Source organism: Periplaneta americana, chromosome 13, assembly GCF_040183065.1.
Source record: "Periplaneta americana isolate PAMFEO1 chromosome 13, P.americana_PAMFEO1_priV1, whole genome shotgun sequence".
Classification (NCBI taxonomy): Eukaryota; Metazoa; Arthropoda; class Insecta; order Blattodea; family Blattidae; genus Periplaneta; species Periplaneta americana.
This window is the reverse complement of record NC_091129.1, coordinates 2,317,693-2,338,625: the sequence shown is the minus strand read 5'-3', so window position 1 is coordinate 2,338,625 and position 20,933 is coordinate 2,317,693. Positions and strand designations below refer to the sequence as shown.

The 20,933-nt window shown below is 33.2% G+C and overlaps 1 protein-coding gene across 4 annotated transcripts in view; it reads right to left on the bottom strand.

The window, feature by feature from the left end:
* The window catches only part of pdm3 (pou domain motif 3), a 1,106,201-nt gene that overhangs the window by 15,504 nt on the left and 1,069,764 nt on the right, over positions 1 to 20,933 (bottom strand). For all 4 annotated transcript variants that reach the window (XM_069842807.1, XM_069842806.1, XM_069842809.1 and 1 more), the window contains one exon: positions 15,233 to 15,316. In XM_069842807.1, coding sequence (XP_069698908.1) covers positions 15,233 to 15,316 — 84 coding nt within the window. The remainder of the gene's footprint in view (positions 1 to 15,232; positions 15,317 to 20,933) is intronic.

Here is a 20,933-nt window from a genome sequence, read left to right as displayed (position 1 = left end):
CTCAAATCATCACCACTGAAGAAGATCGTAAATTTCTCCTAAACCAAAAGAAGAAAGGTAGATCAGGTCCAATGATAGTAACAGACTGTGTATTGACGGAAAAAGAGATAAAACGTGGCCTACGTCATCAACAGAAAGAATCCAGGCGATACTGTGGCTCAGTAAAATGTCAGTGCAAGTTAACTTTTACTGCAAATTCTTAAAAATTAAAATAAAAAGAGAGAGAGAGGGAGAGGGAGAGGGGGAGAGAGAGAGAGAGAGAGAGAGAGCACTAAGTGGAACCATGAAAGAAATGAAGACATCTTAAAGGAACTTGAAATGAACTCTATATTAGCAGACATGTCAGTATCAAGATAACTAACATCAGCATGTGAGGCATATGTCTACGACTAGAACCCCTTATGCAATCCTGCATTACCAACCTAGAGGCAGGAGATCGACTGAATGTCCAATGAAGAGATGGGCTGAAAACTTTTGTGGACCGTAACAGTTCTTCTGGGACTATAACCTGCATGACTGATGATGATGATGATGATGATTATGATGATGATGTAAGTGGGGTGGACGAAAAACATGAAGGGTCACTTGAATCCTATAGATTAAAAATCCCCTATATCCACTTTCACAAATTGAAGAATTTTGACAGTAATTGGTTCCAAATAGAGAGAATTCTCAACCTAACAGTGACTTTTAACGAACCTTCTTCTTTAAATTTAGTTACTTTTCGAATTAAAACTACATAAATAATTAGAATTCATTCTTAGCAAGCAATATGTGGGTATAAATAAATTATGAACAAAATGGTCTTTAGGGGGTTTTGAATCTAGAGGATTCACTTCTCTTTTTTATGTACATTTCAAGCATAACTGTATGAATTTGTTTACAACAACAAGTTTACAACTCGAAAATAGAACAACGCAACTTGCAGAATTTTATGCCATTTTAGAAACCTTAAATAAAAGGCTTGAAGATGGATGTTATGGTTTTCATGTTAATGAAAATTTGATGGAATTAAGCAAATCGGACCAGGAAATGTTTAGAAAAGATGCTGCTAATGTTATCAAAGGAGCCTTGACTACTTAAATAATTGGTTCAATTTCGAGACTTGTCCCCTTTTTAAGAAATTCGCTGTCTTGATTGAAAGATGTAGTGATCTTTGGTAGCCTTCTAGGTATTGTAAATGGTAATGAATTGTACAATGAATTCGTAGTGTTATTTAAGCTCTTAAAAACTGACCAAAAATGAGTTTATTTCTTCAACAAATATGTAGCCCCCAACTTATTAAAAATAGTTGAATTTGTGTTTTCTGTTCCTGCGGGCAACAAACTTGTAGAACGAATGTTTTACTTAATGGGAAGCTTGAGGAGTGATTTGAGAAACAAACTTTAGGTAAAATCCATGGAAAGTGAACTTCTTGTTAAAATAATCTGAGTTGTTCTTAAAAAAAATAGAGATTTTATTACGTGAATAGAAATCCAGTGTAAGCCTATACTTGAATTAACGCCAGCTCATGCATCATCAGAGCATTGTTGCCATATATTTCACTTTTTCGATACTTGATGGAGGCGCATAATCTGTCGGTGTGTTTCAGAACTAAACAAACATCATGCCACGAGAACAAGATTACAAAATAAATGCAGGTAATAAAATTGAAACAAACAGATTTAACAATGAATTAAACTACAACAGCACCAACAATATCTATAAAACAAAATAAAAGAAAGTCGTTTATGCTAGGTGGGAACTGATATGTATAAGCTACGCAAGTTTAGCATATGAAATACAAAATATGCCAACAAGTGTGGACGAGCATTTTTGAAGTGTCATTTAAAAGTGTTGCAGGACATGCAATACAGATCGTCTAATGGAGTGGCTGTCAAATACCACGAAATTGTAAAGTGAGGATCTCGCCCATGATCAAATGATTAGTCTCTCTGCCTTCCACTGTGGCGACCCTGGTTCGATCTCTTTCTCGAATTTGTGGTGGTCAAAGTGGGTGCGAGGGGGATTTCTTGGGGTTCTCCTTCCATTTCCCCTCATCAGTATCATGAAATCATTGCAACGATAATCCACAATCACCTCACTCTACGAGGTTCAGAACCAGGCCTCCAGAACACATTTGTCTTTAATAAAGACTATTAGTATATATAATTTATTTCAAGAAATAGTCTGCCCAGGCATCCTGGGTTGCCAAAAACACAGAATAACACACATATAAGAATAGTAATGATTACAGTAAGATAGATGAGCCAAATTGAAATGTGAACTAGGAGCTTAAGTTTAAGAAATAATAAATTTGTACATATATTTGTAACAATCACACACTAACGAATAGAAAAGGGGGGGGGGGTTATTATGATATTCCGTATAAATGATTTTTCAGAATTGCCACAGACCCTTTAATGGTTGAAGTAATTATTTTTGGAATGATGTCATGGATTCCAAATGTTTTGATAGTGTTTACAGTTGATCGTGGGATGGTGCCCCTCGCTCCGATCATTAAACCATGTACTTCCCAGGTGCCTTCCATCTGATATTTTTCTCGAAAATACGGAATAGTAGGCTCATAAATTTGTTGTTTTTCTTTGTTGACCTCGGATGGTTGGGTCTGGCTCATCTCAAATCTAACAGTTGGGTCCAGTATAAAGCCTCTACTATTAGTCTTGTCTAGAGCCACGATGTCCGCTCTTCTAATTCCGCCGCCTTCAGACGCAACACAGTGCACCTCTTCATGGACCTCGAAGGATTTGTTTCTAAGGGCTTGTGCTATTAGTTTTCGGATGTTATGATGGCGTGAATTTCTCAGGAGTTCTCCATGCTGACAGGATCCTAGGACGTGTGCTAAGGTTTCAATCTCGTTGCAGTATCTGCAACGGAAACCGTCCAAGGATCTCCCATGAAGACTTCTCACTGGTGCCACGTTAGCATTCATCTTAATTGCGTCCCGCCATTCAGAGGAAGATAGACCCTCCTTAGAAAAAATCCATTTATTTCCGGGAGTATATTCTTGAAATAAAATAACACCTTTTCCTTTATGTGGAAGCGCACACCATTTGTCGTACTCTTGTTTCCTAAGATTTTGTCGTAGTTTATGGACATTGATGTTACTTATATCCAGATCTTCAGGTGGAATTTTTAACTTCCTGGAACATACTTTCTTTTCTGCTGCTATGTTCCTTGTAGAAACGACAAGAGGATTCGAGGTTCTCAATAATGTGTTGCAAATATTGAGATGCTGTAAATATGCTTCCCATTGAGCTTTGAAAAGGCTGAGACCCTTATATTTACGTTCGGTGTACAACATCGCGTCGGGCGTGTCTCCTGGCAAACATAAAATTTCCTTCACCGAACTTTTAATTAACTTATCCACATCTTCGAGAAACCGGTCAGAAAGCTGGTGAAGGGGAGCATTTTGAAGAGGATAAACAAGTATAGGCCAAATATACATATTTAAAACATTGAGTTTTTGTTCTGGTTTCAGAAGATAAGTAGATGTTAAAGCTTGGATCTTATTATTTAAATTATTGATTACTTTGGCAACCCAACAAATGCAACCCATACAACACAATCGCAAAGAGAAAAGTGGAGTGGGTATCTCCTCAGGTAATGCAGTGAATGACAGTGCAAAGAGGACTGTGACCAGAAAACAAAAACAATATAATATTCTTCTACCTATTAGCTACAGACACTTTTTTCGTCTTAACTTTTCCCTCCTTCTTGTTATTATTTTTGTATCAACAACATTTATCTGCCAACAGTTGATTACTTCAAAGCAAAATACCAGCTTGAAGACATGAGGTGATTGGTCTTCTTATTGGAGCTCGTGGTGTGATTCCCAAGTTCTTTGAACGCTTCAGGAAGACTTTTGAACTACCACAGACACTTACTGCTGACATCATAACTTCAGTTTTGAAACGCTCTTGCCAAATTCTGAGTCATCATATTCACTCTGTTTAATTTTTTTTTCTTCTTCACTTTATAATTCATATATGTTTATTTTAATTTTCTTTCTACAAAATTTATGTAAACATTTAATATTGTAAAATTCATGGAGAAGAGTATACTGAGTCCTGGGCTACCTCCAATGGGAGCAATTATTATTATTATTATTATTATTATTATTATTATTATTATTATTATTATTATTATTATATTAATAAAAGAAAATGTATTTTCTTATTCACCATGAAAGAAAATACATACTTAACATTAGTACACTCTTGAAATTAGAAAAAAAGTATCAGGCAGATCATGAAATAAAAAAAACGCTGAAGCATTTTAGATTAGAGTAAGGTATTTTACTTCAGTATAAAATGGTAAATCTTTATGTCTCTTCTCTAAATAATCCAAATGTTTTCTAAATTTGCGGTGTTTCAGAGCTAAAGATTTAATTCTTTCATCACATGTTCCATATTTACAACTTCATTTAATATTTTCCACGTACCTTTTGCTACTACATTGTTTTTAAAAACAATCTACTTCTATGTGTCCTGAAATCTTTTTTGCATAATTTGCAAAATGCATTGTTTTTTCCTTTAAATAGAAAATATTCCTTTTCAAAATTCTCTATAAATTCGAATAGCATATATTTTAGCAGACACAACCTACTTCATAGAGGACCTGAAGGCAACTCACAGCCTGGTACCAACACCACAAAGCATCAAATTCCTGGAAGACAGGCGATAAAAAGCAAAAGACATTAACCATAGACTCCTCAGCACCCCAACGATGACAAACAGCGAATGGAAGGAAGCCGACTACCACCTGCGCCATCTATACACGAGAGCAGCAGCCCTTGGACCACATCACCGAATATGCCTAACCAAGGGATACCACAGCCACCGACGGATGTCAGTGGAGGACCCTGCGATACGTATCACATCATCGAATGCAAAGAAAGAACATTGACACTATCCCACTATGCAAACGATGCTAACTTTACTTAATCGTACTTATGTACACAGTGTGTTTAATAAATATATCATTATAACTAGCCGTACCCGTGCGCTCCGCTGCACCCGTTAGAAATAAATATAAAGTAATTACATAATTAAAATAGGACGTTTGATCCAGGGAACATTCGTGTTTGATAGAAGGATAAATCGTTTAATATGTTACTTAATTTAAATTGCATCCAAATAATTAAAATGCGATCATTTTGGTCCAGAGAGCACTCATTGGTGCAATTACAATTCCTTTAACATGTTTCTAATTTTTATTACATGCAACTATAGTTTAATGAACATTGACATCATTTAGATTTAATGTGTATACTTTATTTTACTTGTTATAGGTTTCCATTGAATTATGGTAATAACTTAATTTTAACCCTTGTTTTCTACGTATTTAGTAAATGGCGCTTGGCCCACTATGGTTCTGAACCCTTCAAATAACTTAAATTATATTATATGATATTACATTACATATATTATATTATATTATATTATATTACATTACATTATATTATATCAGAAGTTACTGTAATAACATTATAGCATTATGTCCATCTAGAGAAACTACACTTTCCAATGGTGAAATAATAATTAATTATACAAATCGGTTAATTTAGCTTCCGATATTACTTCATACAAACACAGAAACATTCTCTGTAGGCTATCTTTCATAGCTTTCGATTGTTGCTGTCCAAGACCCCTTATAGACGAAGTCATTTGTTTTTTATTTCATTATACGGCCTTAGATGGCAGTTATTTTAATTTTAAAACTCATTTATCTCATTAAATATCAGTCCTATCAACATTTTTCAAGGAATAAAACTTATCGCAAATTATTTTTAAAGAAACTTTTTTTATGTAACATTTTTCACAAAAATCAATAATAAGCGATATATTTCGGTTTATTTAATTCAGGCTCCCTTATAACCCCCCTTTTAAATAATGTATTTTGAATGCCATATAGCCTAAAATCTAAGTTACGACGAACATAATTTATATTCCAATTTTCATCGAAATCTGTTCATCCATTATCGCGTGAAAAGGTAACAAACATCTAGACAGACAGACAGACATACAAACAAAAATTTCAAAAAAGCGATTTTCGGTTTCAGGGTGGTTAATTATATATGTTAGGACCAATTATTTTTGGAAAATCGAAAATTACCAGAAAAATTTCGGCTACAGATTTATTATTCGTATAGATAAGCGAACTTTTCAATCACGAGATAAGTCAGAACCAAAGATATAAAAAAATACAATCATAAAATCCCTGAATGACACGAATGAGATATCCATTATTTCTTAGCATGGACCATAGTTTACTTGTAATTATAAAATAATCAACAAATAAAATGTGTATTTCTTGATTGAGTTCTAATTTTTTTCTCAACAACTTGTCTTATTATAAACACAAAATCTGCACGATTAACCGCTCCTAAAACCATGGTTCTCTTCCTGGACAAGATATAACATTCAAGCGTAAAATTACTACCGTACCCATGTCTGCATGTTCCCTAAGCAGAATTGAGGAGGTTTATACTGCTACATTGATGTACAAAGATATCTGACCCTACTAAACGATAGTGATCGATAATTTGTTGGTGTAAGCGTGGATTCTTTAGCTATTACTTCTATCAATAGCTGGCTAAATATCTACGGGTGACCCTGCAATCGACAGCCAACTCATTCAGCTACCACATCCAGCAGCAACCATGAGAGCAATTCACCAGATAAGCGACCTGACCAGGCTATCGCTGGAAACAGCAATGGTGCTACTGAAGACAGTCATCACACCAATAGTGACATACGGAATCACCCTCATATGGGAAAAACTAACCCTCACTGACCTCGAGAGAATAGAGAAAGTCAAAGCACGCTTTCTCAAATGCACACTAGGAATAGGACGAAACGCACCTTCAAGACTAGTGTACGAGATGGCCAGAGAAACTTTCTACATAGAGACATCAGACTCCAAATACTACTGCAATAGACACAACCCTACAGAGACCTCCTAGAGAGAAGAGAAGATAAACGCCGTACGATAGACCCGATTTCTACGCCACAGGTGCTATGGTAGACAGGAACTGGACTAAAGAAAATCAGACTCAAAGACATGCAATAACCCGCTTTGCGATACATGGTTTTCACCATAAGTTGTGCAAGACAAAAAGTTACCACGAACCGTGTGAAAGTTGTGTGTGAATTGTGCAATTTAAAATGTGAAAGATACCATCTAACAAAGTGCAAGAATAACGATAAGATTCTAAATGAACATGCTAAGAATTGACCTAAACAAGATCTCAAATGCCTTATCAGGCGCACCTTTATTATTATTATTATTATTATTGCTAAAGCAGGAAGATGCACTATCACCTTTACTTTTTAACTTTGCTCTAGAATATGCCATTAGGAAAGTTCAGGATAACAGGCAGGGTTTGGAATTGAACGGGTTACATCAGCTTCTTGTCTATGCGGATGACGTGAATATGTTAGGAGAAAATACACAAACGATTAGGGAAAACACGGAAATTTTACTTGAAGCAAGTAGAGCAATCGGTTTGGAAGTAAATCCCGAAAAGACAAAGTATATGATTATGTCTCGTGACCAGAATATTGTACGAAATGGAAATATAAAAATTGGAGATTTATCCTTCGAAGAGGTGGAAAAATTCAAATATCTTGGAGCAACAGTAACAAATATAAATGACACTCGGGAGGAAATTAAATGCAGAATAAATATGGGAAATGCGTGTTATTATTCGGTTGAGAAGCTCTTATCATCCAGTCTGCTGTCCAAAAATCTGAAAGTTAGAATTTATAAAACAGTTATATTACCGGTTCTTCTGTATGGTTGTGAAACTTGGACTCTCACTCTGAGAGAGGAGCATAGGTTCAGGGTGTTTGAGAATAAGGTGCTAAGGAAAATATTTGGGGCTAAGCGGGATGAAGTTACAGGAGAATGGAGAAAGTTACACAACACAGAACTGCACGCATTGTATTCTTCACCTGACATAATTAGGAACATAAAATCGAGACGTTTGAGATGGGCAGGGCATGTAGCACGTATGGGCGAATCCAGAAATGCATATAGAGTGTTAGTTGGGAGACCGGAGGGAAAAAGACCTTTAGGGAGGCCGAGACGTAGATGGGAGGATAATATTAAAATGGATTTGAGGGAGGTGGGGTATGATGATAGAGACTGGATTAATCTTGCACAGGATAGGAACCGCTGGCGGGCTTATGTGAGGGCGGCAATGAACCTTCGGGTTCCTTAAAAGCCATTTGTAAGTAAGTAAGTAAGTATTATTATTATTAATAGCTGGATAAGATGATAGTCAGTATTGCCAATCGTTGATAAATAATAATAATAATAATAATAATAATAATAATAATAATAATAATAACAATAATAATAATAATAATAATAATAATAATAATTTATTTAATCTGGCAGAGCTAAGGCCAGTAGGCCTTCTCTTCAGCCCAGCCAGACTCTAATTCTAATTGAATACAATTGCTTACATAGTTATTACATTAATATCTAGACCATAAAACAACATGAAAGTAAATAATGAAAGTTGGATAAGTAATGTTAGTGTGACAATAATAAACATTGGTAAGAAATAGTTATAATAATAATAATAATAATAATAATAATAATAATAATAATAATAATAATAATGAGATAATTTAGATATATATATATATATATATATATATAACTATTAAACATTGAGAAACCTGAAACAGCTATTACTGTTAACAAGAATTGTTAGAAAAAATATCTCGTTAGCCTATTCTTAAATTGGTTTGATATCTGACAGTCCCTGACATTACTCGGTAGGGAATTCCAAAGTCGAGGAACAGCCACAGTGAAAGAAGATAAATATGAGGATGTTCGGTGGGAGGGAATGGATAATATTGAGGAGTGTTGTGATCGTGTGTCTAGGTTATGATGGGTGGATAAATTTTGAAAACGAGACGCAAGATAGACAGGAGTGGAGAAATGCAATATAGAATTCAATTTTCCATCCCACTCTACTGATTGTAAAACAACACTGGGTTAGCTGGAAACCGCTGATATTGTCAATTATGAGAATAATTTATGCTTAATCTACATCATCATTTTCTTTGACACTTTTTTAACGGCCCCAATAATGGTGCCATCTATTGAGAACTAGCGGAACTCTTTCAAAGTATGTCAATTTTTTATATCTTTACTTCTGACTTATCCCGGGTTTGGAAAGTTCCCTTAGAGGATCGTAAAATCGTAGGTCGGATATCGTTGAACGTCAGTGTACCTCTATAATCATTACAATCTTTCTTCTGTTCCATTTTAAATATAAGAACTACTATGAACTTTTTCGATTCCTCTCGGAATTTTATCTGCAACCAGCACATATTCAAGATGTCTAACAACCTTAATTTTACTCAAGTAATTTTACTCCAAATTTATTCCATCTGATCCAGGTGTGTTGCGATTCTTGCCACATTTCAAACGTCAGTAAATTTGCTCCATGTTACAGAGTCTAAATAATTCAACTTGGTTGTTTATACTTCTTCTTCTTTAACTGTTTACCGACCTAGAAGCATTCGGAGTAGGGGAGACAGTTGAGCACAGAACACTTAACATGAATTTTACTCGCTCCATCGAAATTGGCAAGTTCATATTTGCTTTTACGACTCTACATTTAGTAATATCAGGTTTATGTATTTCTAATAATTTATTGATTTCACTATGATCAGCACATTGATTACTGCTCTCTGTATGCTTCTCTATTCACTTTCAACAAGTTATTGGCAACAGTACAATATACGAGGGGGATCCAGGAAATAACGACCGTTCACGCATACCCGCCGCACAGCTGACTCCCCTTCCTTGTTTCAAGGTCAGCTGGCTTCCTTAACATGTGTTCTCATAATGTTGTGAGTACTGGTTGCAACAAATCGCCATTGTGCATTTTGTGTTACTTCAAAATGAACGACGTGATTGATAATCCCGCCGACTGTGAGGTGAGGAGTGTGATTCGATTTTTGAATGCCCGACATTTGAAACCTGCAGAAATTTACCGGCAATTGAAAGAAGTGTATGGTGATACTGTAATGAATGAAAGAAATGTGAGAAAATGGTGCGAAATGTTCAACAATGGGCTAACAAATGTCCACGATGAAACTCGACCCGGACGCCCATCACTCATCACAGAAGACCTGAAGACTAAAGTGAATGACAGAATCTTGCAAGACAGGTGCACATCACTCGACGAATTGCATATTGCCTTTCCTGACATTCCTCGTTCTTTGCTTGGTGAAATTGTGTCGCAACATCTTGGCTACCACAAAATCTGTGCACACTGCTGCTTCAACTCGAGAATTGCTGGATCAATTCGGTTGGGAAATCTTTGATCATCCGCCCTATAGTCCAGACCTTGCTCCTAGCGATTTTCACCTTTTCACTAAGCTGAAAGACTTTCTGGGTGGTACGCGTTTTGGAAGTGATGAAGAGTTGAAGAAGACAGTGAACACCTGGCTTAATGAACTGGCGGCAGAGGAGTATAACACGGGAATTCTAAAGCTCGTGAACAGATACGACAAATGTTTAAATGTAGGTGGTGATTATGTAGAGAAGTAAAGGAAGCTTCAGTTATGTAACAGACTTTCTTTTTCAAATAAATATATATTTTTTTAATTATTACAACAAAACGGTCGTTATTTCCTGGATCCCCCTCGTATTTAGGATACCAATGTATTGAGATCTACTTTGTGTGCCAACATTGCGTATTCAGTATTACTTCATAGCTATGCAAGCTTACGTTGTTTTAATTTTGTTTTCAATATTTGACATGATTTTCTTTAATGTTGTTTTGGATGATTAGTATTGTCACTATGTTATATTTCACTCTATTTATGTAATTTCCAAATGTAATTGATTTTAGATGGATATCTGTTATATCTCATACCTGAAGATGCCCTATGAGGGTGAAAACGTTCGTATTAAGACTAAATAAGATGTAAAACTTAAGTGTTTTGTTTTATAAATAATCAATGCTCAAGCCATAAGACGGAATAAATAATTATATTGATATATGTTATTAGGAGAGAGAGCTTATTGTCTCTGAATCAACACTAGACATCTACACATTGTGGGACTCCCTGGATGTGGGACTGGCAAAACGCAGAATCACTGCAGAGACAACACAAGACAACAACAACGACAACCAGTTACAGAGAGAAGATAAAGTTGCTTATATACAATATTTAATTCTGGCATGGACCTGTCTAACTGTTTTCCTTTCTCATAAGATACCAGTACCGGTAATTAGAAAATGGAGAAAGTGTTAAGGGAAGACTCCACTGAAAATCATGAAAATTTTTCCAAATTTTTTTAGCTGTTTCACTTATTCAGATTTATATTTTCATACCCCAAATGGATTCAGCTCAAATCTGATTACAAATACTCGTATGTTTGCACTTTTTAAATTAAGGCTGGAAGGGGGCGTGGAATTTAAAGAGCTGTCAAAATTCTTTTTCATCAAAGAATTCTTTTTTAAAATTTCTGATTACAAATCTAGTAACTTTTAGTTAGCTCCCTGAAGTTACTAGATGAATGTAGTGGAGGAGAATATTAATTTACATAAATATTCATTTTATTTTCAAATCTATTTTTCTGTGTTCATTTTTGTTGATTCAACACCAACTTTCTTATGCCAAATATTAATCAATCTGGATGAAATTTTTACTGCAAGTATTTATGAGGTAGCTGCATGTTTCTATGCATTTATTTTGTGAGAAATGCTGCTAGTTTATTTTAATAAATATTAATAAAATAAACTAGCAGCATTAAGAAAAATATTAATAAAATAAATTAGCAGCATTAAGAAAAATATTAATAAAATAAACTAGCAGCATTAAGAAAAATATTAATAAAATAAACTAGCAGCATTAAGAAAAATATTAATAAAATAAACTAGCAGGATTAAGAAAAATATTGATAAAATAAACTAGCAGCATTAAGAAAAATATTAATAAACTAGCAGTATTAAGAAAAATATTAATAAAATAAACTAGCAGGATTAAGAAAAATATTGATAAAATAAACTAGCAGTATTAAGAAAAATATTAATAAAATAAACTAGCAGCATTAAGAGAAATATTAATAAAATAAACTAGCAGGATTAAGAAAAATATTGATAAAATAAACTAGCAGCATTAAGAAAAATATTAATAAACTAGCAGTATTAAGAAAAATATTAATAAAATAAACTAGCAGCATTAAGAAAAATATTAATAAAATAAACTAGCAGCATCAAGAAAAATATTAATAAAATAAACTAGCAGCATTAAGAAAAATATTGATAAAATAAACTAGCAGCATTAAGAAAAATATTAATAAAATAAACTAGCAGCATCAAGAAAAATATTAATAAAATAAACTAGCAGCATCAAGAAAAATATTAATAAAATAAACTAGCAGCATTAAGAAAAATATTAATAAAATAAACTAGCAGCATTAAGAAAAATATTAATAAAATAAACTAGCAGCATTAAGAAAAATATTAATAAAATAAACTAGCAGCATTAAGAAAAATATTAATAAAATAAACTAGCAGCATTAAGAAAAATATTAATAAAATAAACTAGCAGCATCAAGAAAAATATTAATAAAATAAACTAGCAGCATCAAGAAAAATATTAATAAAATAAACTAGCAGCATTAAGAAAAATATTAATAAAATAAACTAGCAGCATTAAGAAAAATATTGATAAAATAAACTAGCAGCATTAAGAAAAATATTAATAAAATAAACTAGCAGCATTAAGAAAAATATTAATAAAATAAACTAGCAGCATTAAGAAAAATATTAATAAAATAAACTAGCAGGATTAAGAAAAATATTGATAAAATAAACTAGCAGTATTAAGAAAAATATTAATAAAATAAATTAGCAGCATTAAGAAAAATATTAATAAAATAAATTAGCAGCATTAAGAAAAATATTGATAAAATAAACTAGCAGCATTAAGAAAAATATTAATAAAATAAATTAGCAGCATTAAGAAAAATATTAATAAAATAAACTAGCAGCATTAAGAAAAATATTAATAAAATAAACTAGCAGCATTAAGAAAAATATTAATAAAATAAACTAGCAGGATTAAGAAAAATATTGATAAAATAAACTAGCAGTATTAAGAAAAATATTAATAAAATAAACTAGCAGCATTAAGAAAAATATTAATAAAATAAACTAGCAGCATTAAGAAAAATATTAATAAAATAAACTAGCAGCATTAAGAAAAATATTAATAAAATAAACTAGCAGGATTAAGAAAAATATTGATAAAATAAACTAGCAGTATTAAGAAAAATATTAATAAAATAAATTAGCAGCATTAAGAAAAATATTAATAAAATAAATTAGCAGCATTAAGAAAAATATTGATAAAATAAACTAGCAGCATTAAGAAAAATATTAATAAAATAAATTAGCAGCATTAAGAAAAATATTAATAAAATAAACTAGCAGCATTAAGAAAAATATTAATAAAATAAACTAGCAGCATTAAGAAAAATATTAATAAAATAAACTAGCAGGATTAAGAAAAATATTGATAAAATAAACTAGCAGTATTAAGAAAAATATTAATAAAATAAACTAGCAGCATTAAGAAAAATATTAATAAAATAAACTAGCAGCATTAAGAAAAATATTGATAAAATAAACTAGCAGCATTAAGAAAAATATTAATAAAATAAACTAGCAGCATCAAGAAAAATATTAATAAAATAAACTAGCAGCATCAAGAAAAATATTAATAAAATAAACTAGCAGCATCAAGAAAAATATTAATAAAATAAACTAGCAGCATTAAGAAAAATATTAATAAAATAAACTAGCAGCATTAAGAAAAATATTAATAAAATAAACTAGCAGCATCAAGAAAAATATTAATAAAATAAACTAGCAGCATTAAGAAAAATATTAATAAAATAAACTAGCAGGATTAAGAAAAATATTGATAAAATAAACTAGCAGTATTAAGAAAAATATTAATAAAATAAACTAGCAGCATTAAGAAAAATATTAATAAAATAAACTAGCAGCATTAAGAAAAATATTAATAAAATGAACTAGCTGCATTAAGAAAAATATTAATAAAATAAACTAGCAGCATCAAGAAAAATATTAATAAAATAAACTAGCAGCATTAAGAAAAATATTAATAAAATAAACTAGCAGCATCAAGAAAAATATTAATAAAATAAACTAGAAGCATCAAGAAAAATATTAATAAAATAAACTAGCAGCATCAAGAAAAATATTAATAAAATAAACTAGCAGCATTAAGAAAAATATTAATAAAATAAACTAGCAGCATCAAGAAAAATATTAATAAAATAAACTAGCAGCATCAAGAAAAATATTAATAAAATAAACTAGCAGCATTAAGAAAAATATTAATAAAATAAACTAGCAGCATCAAGAAAAATATTAATAAAATAAACTAGCAGCATCAAGAAAAATATTAATAAAATAAACTAGCAGTATTTCTCACAAAATAAATGCATAGAAACATGCAGCTGCCTCATAAATACTTGCAGTAAAAATGTCATCCAGATTGATTAATATTTGGCATAAGAAAGTTGGTGTTGAATCAACAAAAATGAACACAGAAAAATAGATTTGAAAATAAAATGAATATTTATGTAAATTAATATTCTCCTCCGCTACATTCATCTAGTAACTTCAGGGAGCCAACAAAAAGTTACTAGATTTGTAGTCAGAAATTTTAAAAAAGAATTCTTCGATGAAAAACAATTTTGACAGCTCTTTAAATTCCACGCCCCCTTCCAGCCTTAATTTTAAAAGTGCAAACATACGAGTATTTGTAATCAGAATTTAGCTGAATCCATTTGGGGTATGAAAATATAAATCTGAATAAGTGAAATAGCTAAAAAAATTTGGAAAATTTTTTCATGATTTTCAGTGGAGTCTTCCCTTAAGGAGAGCGCCTACTGAATCCATTCCAGCGAGAAGTGAACAGTGTCACAGCAAGCTCCACCTCTTTCCTAAGCCAGGCAATTGGGGAGGAAAGTTGTTCATTAAAGTTACTTCATGTATTTAACAGTGTCTAACAGTAACTAACTAGGTCTATTTTCATGTCTGTAGAGAGTGACGTCACAGTATCATTACCCCTAAAGCCGCCACTGGGTGTTAGTAATTTGAGGACAGAGAATGATTCAAAATAAGAAGGTGAAGGTGGAAGGAAATCAGCCTTACCTCTCTTCGGCTTCTTTCATCCACATTTCCAGCACTGGTTTAATTTTCTGTGCACTCTTTGGTGTGATATCCAGCTTCTCAAACCTGAACACACAACAAAAGCAGCAGCTTAGAGTACCGCACTTCTTACTTCGACTCCTATTTTTCTGTGACCATTTATGATTTGCAGTTCGTCACTCAATCTTTTAAATAACGAAATGTTTTTATAAAATACATTTTATATACTTGAATGTAACTCTGATTAAAAATAAATAAATACACTAATAAATTTCAAAGTTTGAATCTGTAACACAAGCAACTTATGTCATAATTAATGTAAGCGGTATGATACAATTTTTTAATGTGTACATGCAAATGAAAATAATTTTATCCACATTTAATTTCGATTATGAATTTACTTTCATAATAATACAACAACTTTTTGAAAATAATATTAGACGGTAAATTAGTATTATGAATGAACGGTAGAGAGCGCTCAACATGCAAGAGTGGAATAGTCTGTCACTCAGCAGTTCAAAATTTTGTCTGTGGGGGTCTTGAGATCTTTACCATTGCTATGCTTAGTAATTCGCAAGGTTGACGCCTCACATTGTCCACCTTCGAAAAATACACTGCCTGATCTCTACAGGGTGATTCATTATTAATGTAAATACTTTGTGTGTGTATTGTAGAGGTCAAACTAAGACTAAAACGTTCTATACAACTTTTTCTCAAAATCTTTACTTCCAGAGTTCCAGTAGATGGCACCTATATCGCAGTAACTGCACAGGCATTATTGTTCTCCCACACATTTGGTGTGCTATTGTCGGGGATCAGTTACTGGGATCTCGAGTTCTACCTCCGCGGTTGAATGGGGAAATCTACCGCACATTCTTGGAATGCGAATTGCATGGTCTGCTACATGATATTCCTCTTGCAACGCGAGTGAACTTATTGTTTTTTGCACGATGGTGCTCCTGTGCATTACTGCTGCAACGTATCTCAATGTTGCGTATCCAGATCAATGGATAGGTCGTGCAGGACCAACTCCTTGGCCAGCCAGATCACCGGACATGAGCCCTCAGGACTTCTACCTTTGGGGCCAGCTGAAGTCGTTAGTGTATGTCTCTGCTGCACCTAACGCAGAAGTACTACAACAGCGAATTGAACATGCGTGTGGAATTGTTCGTAATGAGTTGAACGGGCTGTGTAACGTTCAGAGATCACTAAGGCGGCGGGCACAGGTATGTCTTCAAGTTGGACAGCACTTTGAACATGCATTACACTAAGAATTGTGCAAATGTGTAAAGTCTAGAAGAAATTGCTTTACATTCTTTACTGTGTTTGGTTTTAGTTCACAAAACGTGCATAAGTGGACTGCCGAGGATATGGGTTTAGTGACTTTGGTTGTTTTTGTATTGAAGTCCAAATGCACTGTACGAAAGTAATAATTAGTTTACATTTGGTGTGTTACCCTTTCTTTGTTTGGGAGCGCAAGTTCCACGCAAAATGGTGTCAACTCTGGAATTAAAGGTTTTGAGAAAAAGTTGTATAGAACGTTTTAGTCTTAGTTTCATCTCTACATTACACACACAAAGTATTTACACGTAATAATGAATCACCCTGTATATCTTGTGGCCAGAAATCTTCTTGTACTAGTTTTATGGTATTTATATGGTATTCCTGCCTTGAATGCTTTGTTTCTCCATTTTGTCAGCAACTCTTCACATTTCACCTCATCGACATGTTCCTCCAAAGGAAACTATACTTCTATTTATAGAACAGAAATAGAAGAGGAGAAAGAGTAGCAGAAAGAAGGAAGAAGTAAAGAAATAGGAAATGATATTTAAAAAAAGAACATATTTGGGACATTCCATACAAAATTTTAAGAATACGCCAGTGACGTCATGAATTTTTGTGGGTTTTTAATATAATAATGTTATTATGAAAATAAATTAAACTGACAACTATGACCGCCAAATATCATTAATATTTTAGTCATATCGATGACTGCAAAATAGGTGGCTATCCATAATTTGAAATATTCTAGACACCCTATATGAAGTGTCATCGAAACTAAAGAGACGCCACTGTAAACCTGAACAATCATACTTTAATACCTTAAAGACTAATTCGAATAATATTAAGGGATGCTCATAAAAACACCTCACTGAAAAATAAGAAATAGTTTTATATTCCAATGCATCAATTTAAATTAATGCGAATTTCATTCGTATTGAACAAAATCTTATTCTTAATCCATCTCTCAAGTTTTATGACATAACCTCAAAAAACCTATGAATAATTAAATTAATAAAATTATTAAGTTTTGTTCTGATGGTTGAAAATCGCTTGCTATGTGTGGCGGTCGTAGACTTCATAACGATGAGTAATCTCAAACGTCTGTCTCCCTGACCTTGATCGCGCAACATTCTGAACGATGGGAGAGCCTACCTGCTGAGCTCCTTTGTTCCCGTGACTAATTTTTGTTAAAAACTGACATGATATTTAAGTCAATATTCTGAAATTTTCACAGTGCAATCAATATACCCTAAAGAATTAAACACATGTTTTTTCGTCTGTAAAAATGGATTGCATTTTGTGTTCTATATTTTTTTAAATTATTTTACAGTGGGTAACTACTTAAAAAATTATACATCTTTTTCATTTTGAGGGAATTTATAAACAAGGCTCTCCTCTTTCGAATTGCATTGAAATCATTTTTCCATCTTCTTTCACATAGTAAGAAAACTTCAATGAATGAAGCCGTGTTCTTTGTTAAACCAATATTTTAAATGCTGATTACTGCCAAACTATGAAGAATATAAATATAATATTATGTGAAATTCATATTTAGAACATACAAAATAAGCTACTAAAATATTTTTAACTTTTGAGACATCATGGTTCAAAAGCATACTTTTTTGCATGGAATGACCCAATTGGCTTTATTTAAACTTCACTGTAGAGTCTGTAATTAATTTTGTGCGAGATCGTGCGTATTTGCTTGGTTTCCACATAAAACCAATCTGCGGAAAGTCTAAAATTCCACATTCAGTATTCCCAACCTAACACACATAACAATTTCCCTCTTCTTACCGCTTAAGTGACATATTGATTTTACTGCTTTAGGCTTTTAACATATTATTTTTAGAGACGTTCAATATAGTAATAATTATAAATTGGAAACTTACCACTGCAATTTCACCTAAATTGCACTGTTAATTATTGTTTTTAAATATTTGTAAAAATTAGGTAAACTCTACAAGTCCACTAAAGTTACTGCATTCGTGATGCAAGTAACATTAAGGAAGCCATGAAAAAATCAACAAGATTACAGACTCATCATAGACTGGGGGAAAAAAAAGACAGACGTATATAACGGCCTGCTGGAGTATAGTAAACACAGAAAACATTTTAAAGCAACAATGCTGAAGATAGATATTTTTGTTTTGCAAATTTGCCGTCATTGAACAGAAACCAAGATGGAGATTTCATTGCAACTAATTAGAAATTCCTCTTTCAGGTATGTAATAAACGATCTTCGCACAAAATAATGTACAATACACGAGCAGTATGTTTTCTTTCAATTCTCGGAAATTAAAAAAAGCTCAACTACGTTTCGCTTTTTCAAACTTTTCCTCGAATATGAAAACTTCAACATACCGCTCTTGTAACGCATATTACTATTTCACAAATTCACATAAAACAGATATAAATTCAAATCCTGTGACATCATGGTGCCAATGCTATGAAAGTCACTCCACATTTCCGTTCATTTCAACAGCAGCTCTTGTAGCATTTTCAGATAACCCGTTGTGGCTGGCCAGACTTCTTCTATGCAGAACTGGTTCCTGGTCGTGACATACACCAGATGAGATGGTATAAGCTTAGAGGCCTTCTCGAGGATGTTGCTTTGACTTTCTCCAGCTTCGTTAATTGCCTCTTTCTGAGATGTCCATATATTGTAATGGATGTCACGTTGATGTAGAATAATTCCACGGCAGAAACTTGCCTATCAGCTTAATGGGATTCATGACTTTTATTGCAGTGTTCATTCTGTCTTCGACATGGAAATTGATTACATTGCCAGGAATTGAAACACCACACCTACATACGCATCAAAGTGTGTCACTGCCAAGTGCTTGCTTTCCACCTCTTCCGAACAACATTGTAACAGTATTGTCTTCATTTATGTTGAGTTCGTTCTTTTCCGCCCAGTCTGCTAGCTTATTGAAAGATGTCTGGAGCTCTTCTTATGAAGATGAGACTGTATCATGTCGTCAACATAGGTGTGCACTTCTAACATGTGGCCATGAAGAAAAGGAGGCTCTGGGGATTGGCTTGCACTACATCTGTAGTTTGCTTGATGAGTCTACAGCAAGTAGGGTTGCCAACTCTCCCGTATTTTTCAGGATCTCCCGTATTTGTCCCTAATTTTAACAGTCTCCCGGCTCTCGTATTATTCTTCTCTTCGAGCATTTTTCTCCTTTATTTTTGTATAATGTAAACATTTTCATTCTAAACATTTGATTTTGCCGTGATTTGTTTATATGACGAGTTTTGTTGTTCAAGAAATGCATTAAAATATGCAGTATTTATAGAAAGCAATGCTTGCCAAGAATGGGTTTTAAAATCAAGCAGTATCAAATTTTTTTATTGGGTTATTTTACGACGCTGTAACAACATCTAGGTTGTTTAGCGTCTGAATGAAATGAAGGTGATAATGCTGGTAAAATGAATCCAGGGTCCAGCACCGAAAGTTACCCAGCATTTGCTCGTATTGGGTTGAGGGAAAACCCCTGAAAAAACCTCAACCAGGTAACTTGCCCCGACCGGGAATCGAACCCGGGCCACCTGGTTTCGCGGCCAGACGCACTGACCGTTACTCCACAGGTGTGGACAACAGTATCAATGTTACAAATTTGGAAAAACTGGCGAATTTTGTTCTAAGCATACCAAGTAATAATGCTCATAACAAAGAGGGTCTTTCATCTCATGAGCAATAATTGGACAGCTGTTCGAAACATGGAGCACGACACATCCAATCAAATCAGAGCTGAAAACTGCAGTTGACTTCAACTATTATGCAAGACAAAAGTCTCAAAATACTCTTAATTTAAGCCTAGCTGCGGAAGTGTAGAATAAAGTTGTTTTTCAGTAACTGTACCGAATAATTTGTCTGTTTTATATGTGAAATTTTGTCGATTCCTTAGTCTCCCGTATTTTGTTCAAAAAAAGTTGGCAAGTGAAACTGTTGTATAGTTGTCACTCAGGATGCTTCTGTTGATAGAGGCAAATGCTTTTGTGTAATCAGTGAATACAGCATGCAGTTTTTTCCATTGGGTCTTGATAGTGCTGCCTCTGTCACTTTGGAGCCAATGAATGGCTTGAAGGGTTAATCTTCCTCTTCGAAATCCAAACTCTTCTTCGGGAAGGCAGCCATCTATCAGTTTTGTGGGACTGCTTGTGATCAGTCCTGTTAGAACTTTGAATAATGCAATTCCTCTGTACTGTAGGTACCATGGGCGTGGTACTTTTTATTAGCAGCTTTAATGCCATCACAGTGTGTTTATTCTGTCCTCTTTATTCAGAATTGCTGCGTCAATTTCCCTTGATATTCTTGTTGTATTAGATGGCCGCCACCTGTCTTTATTGTTTACAATGAATGTCATTTCTACTGGTACTGGTACATTAAATTATTATTAAAAAACATATAATA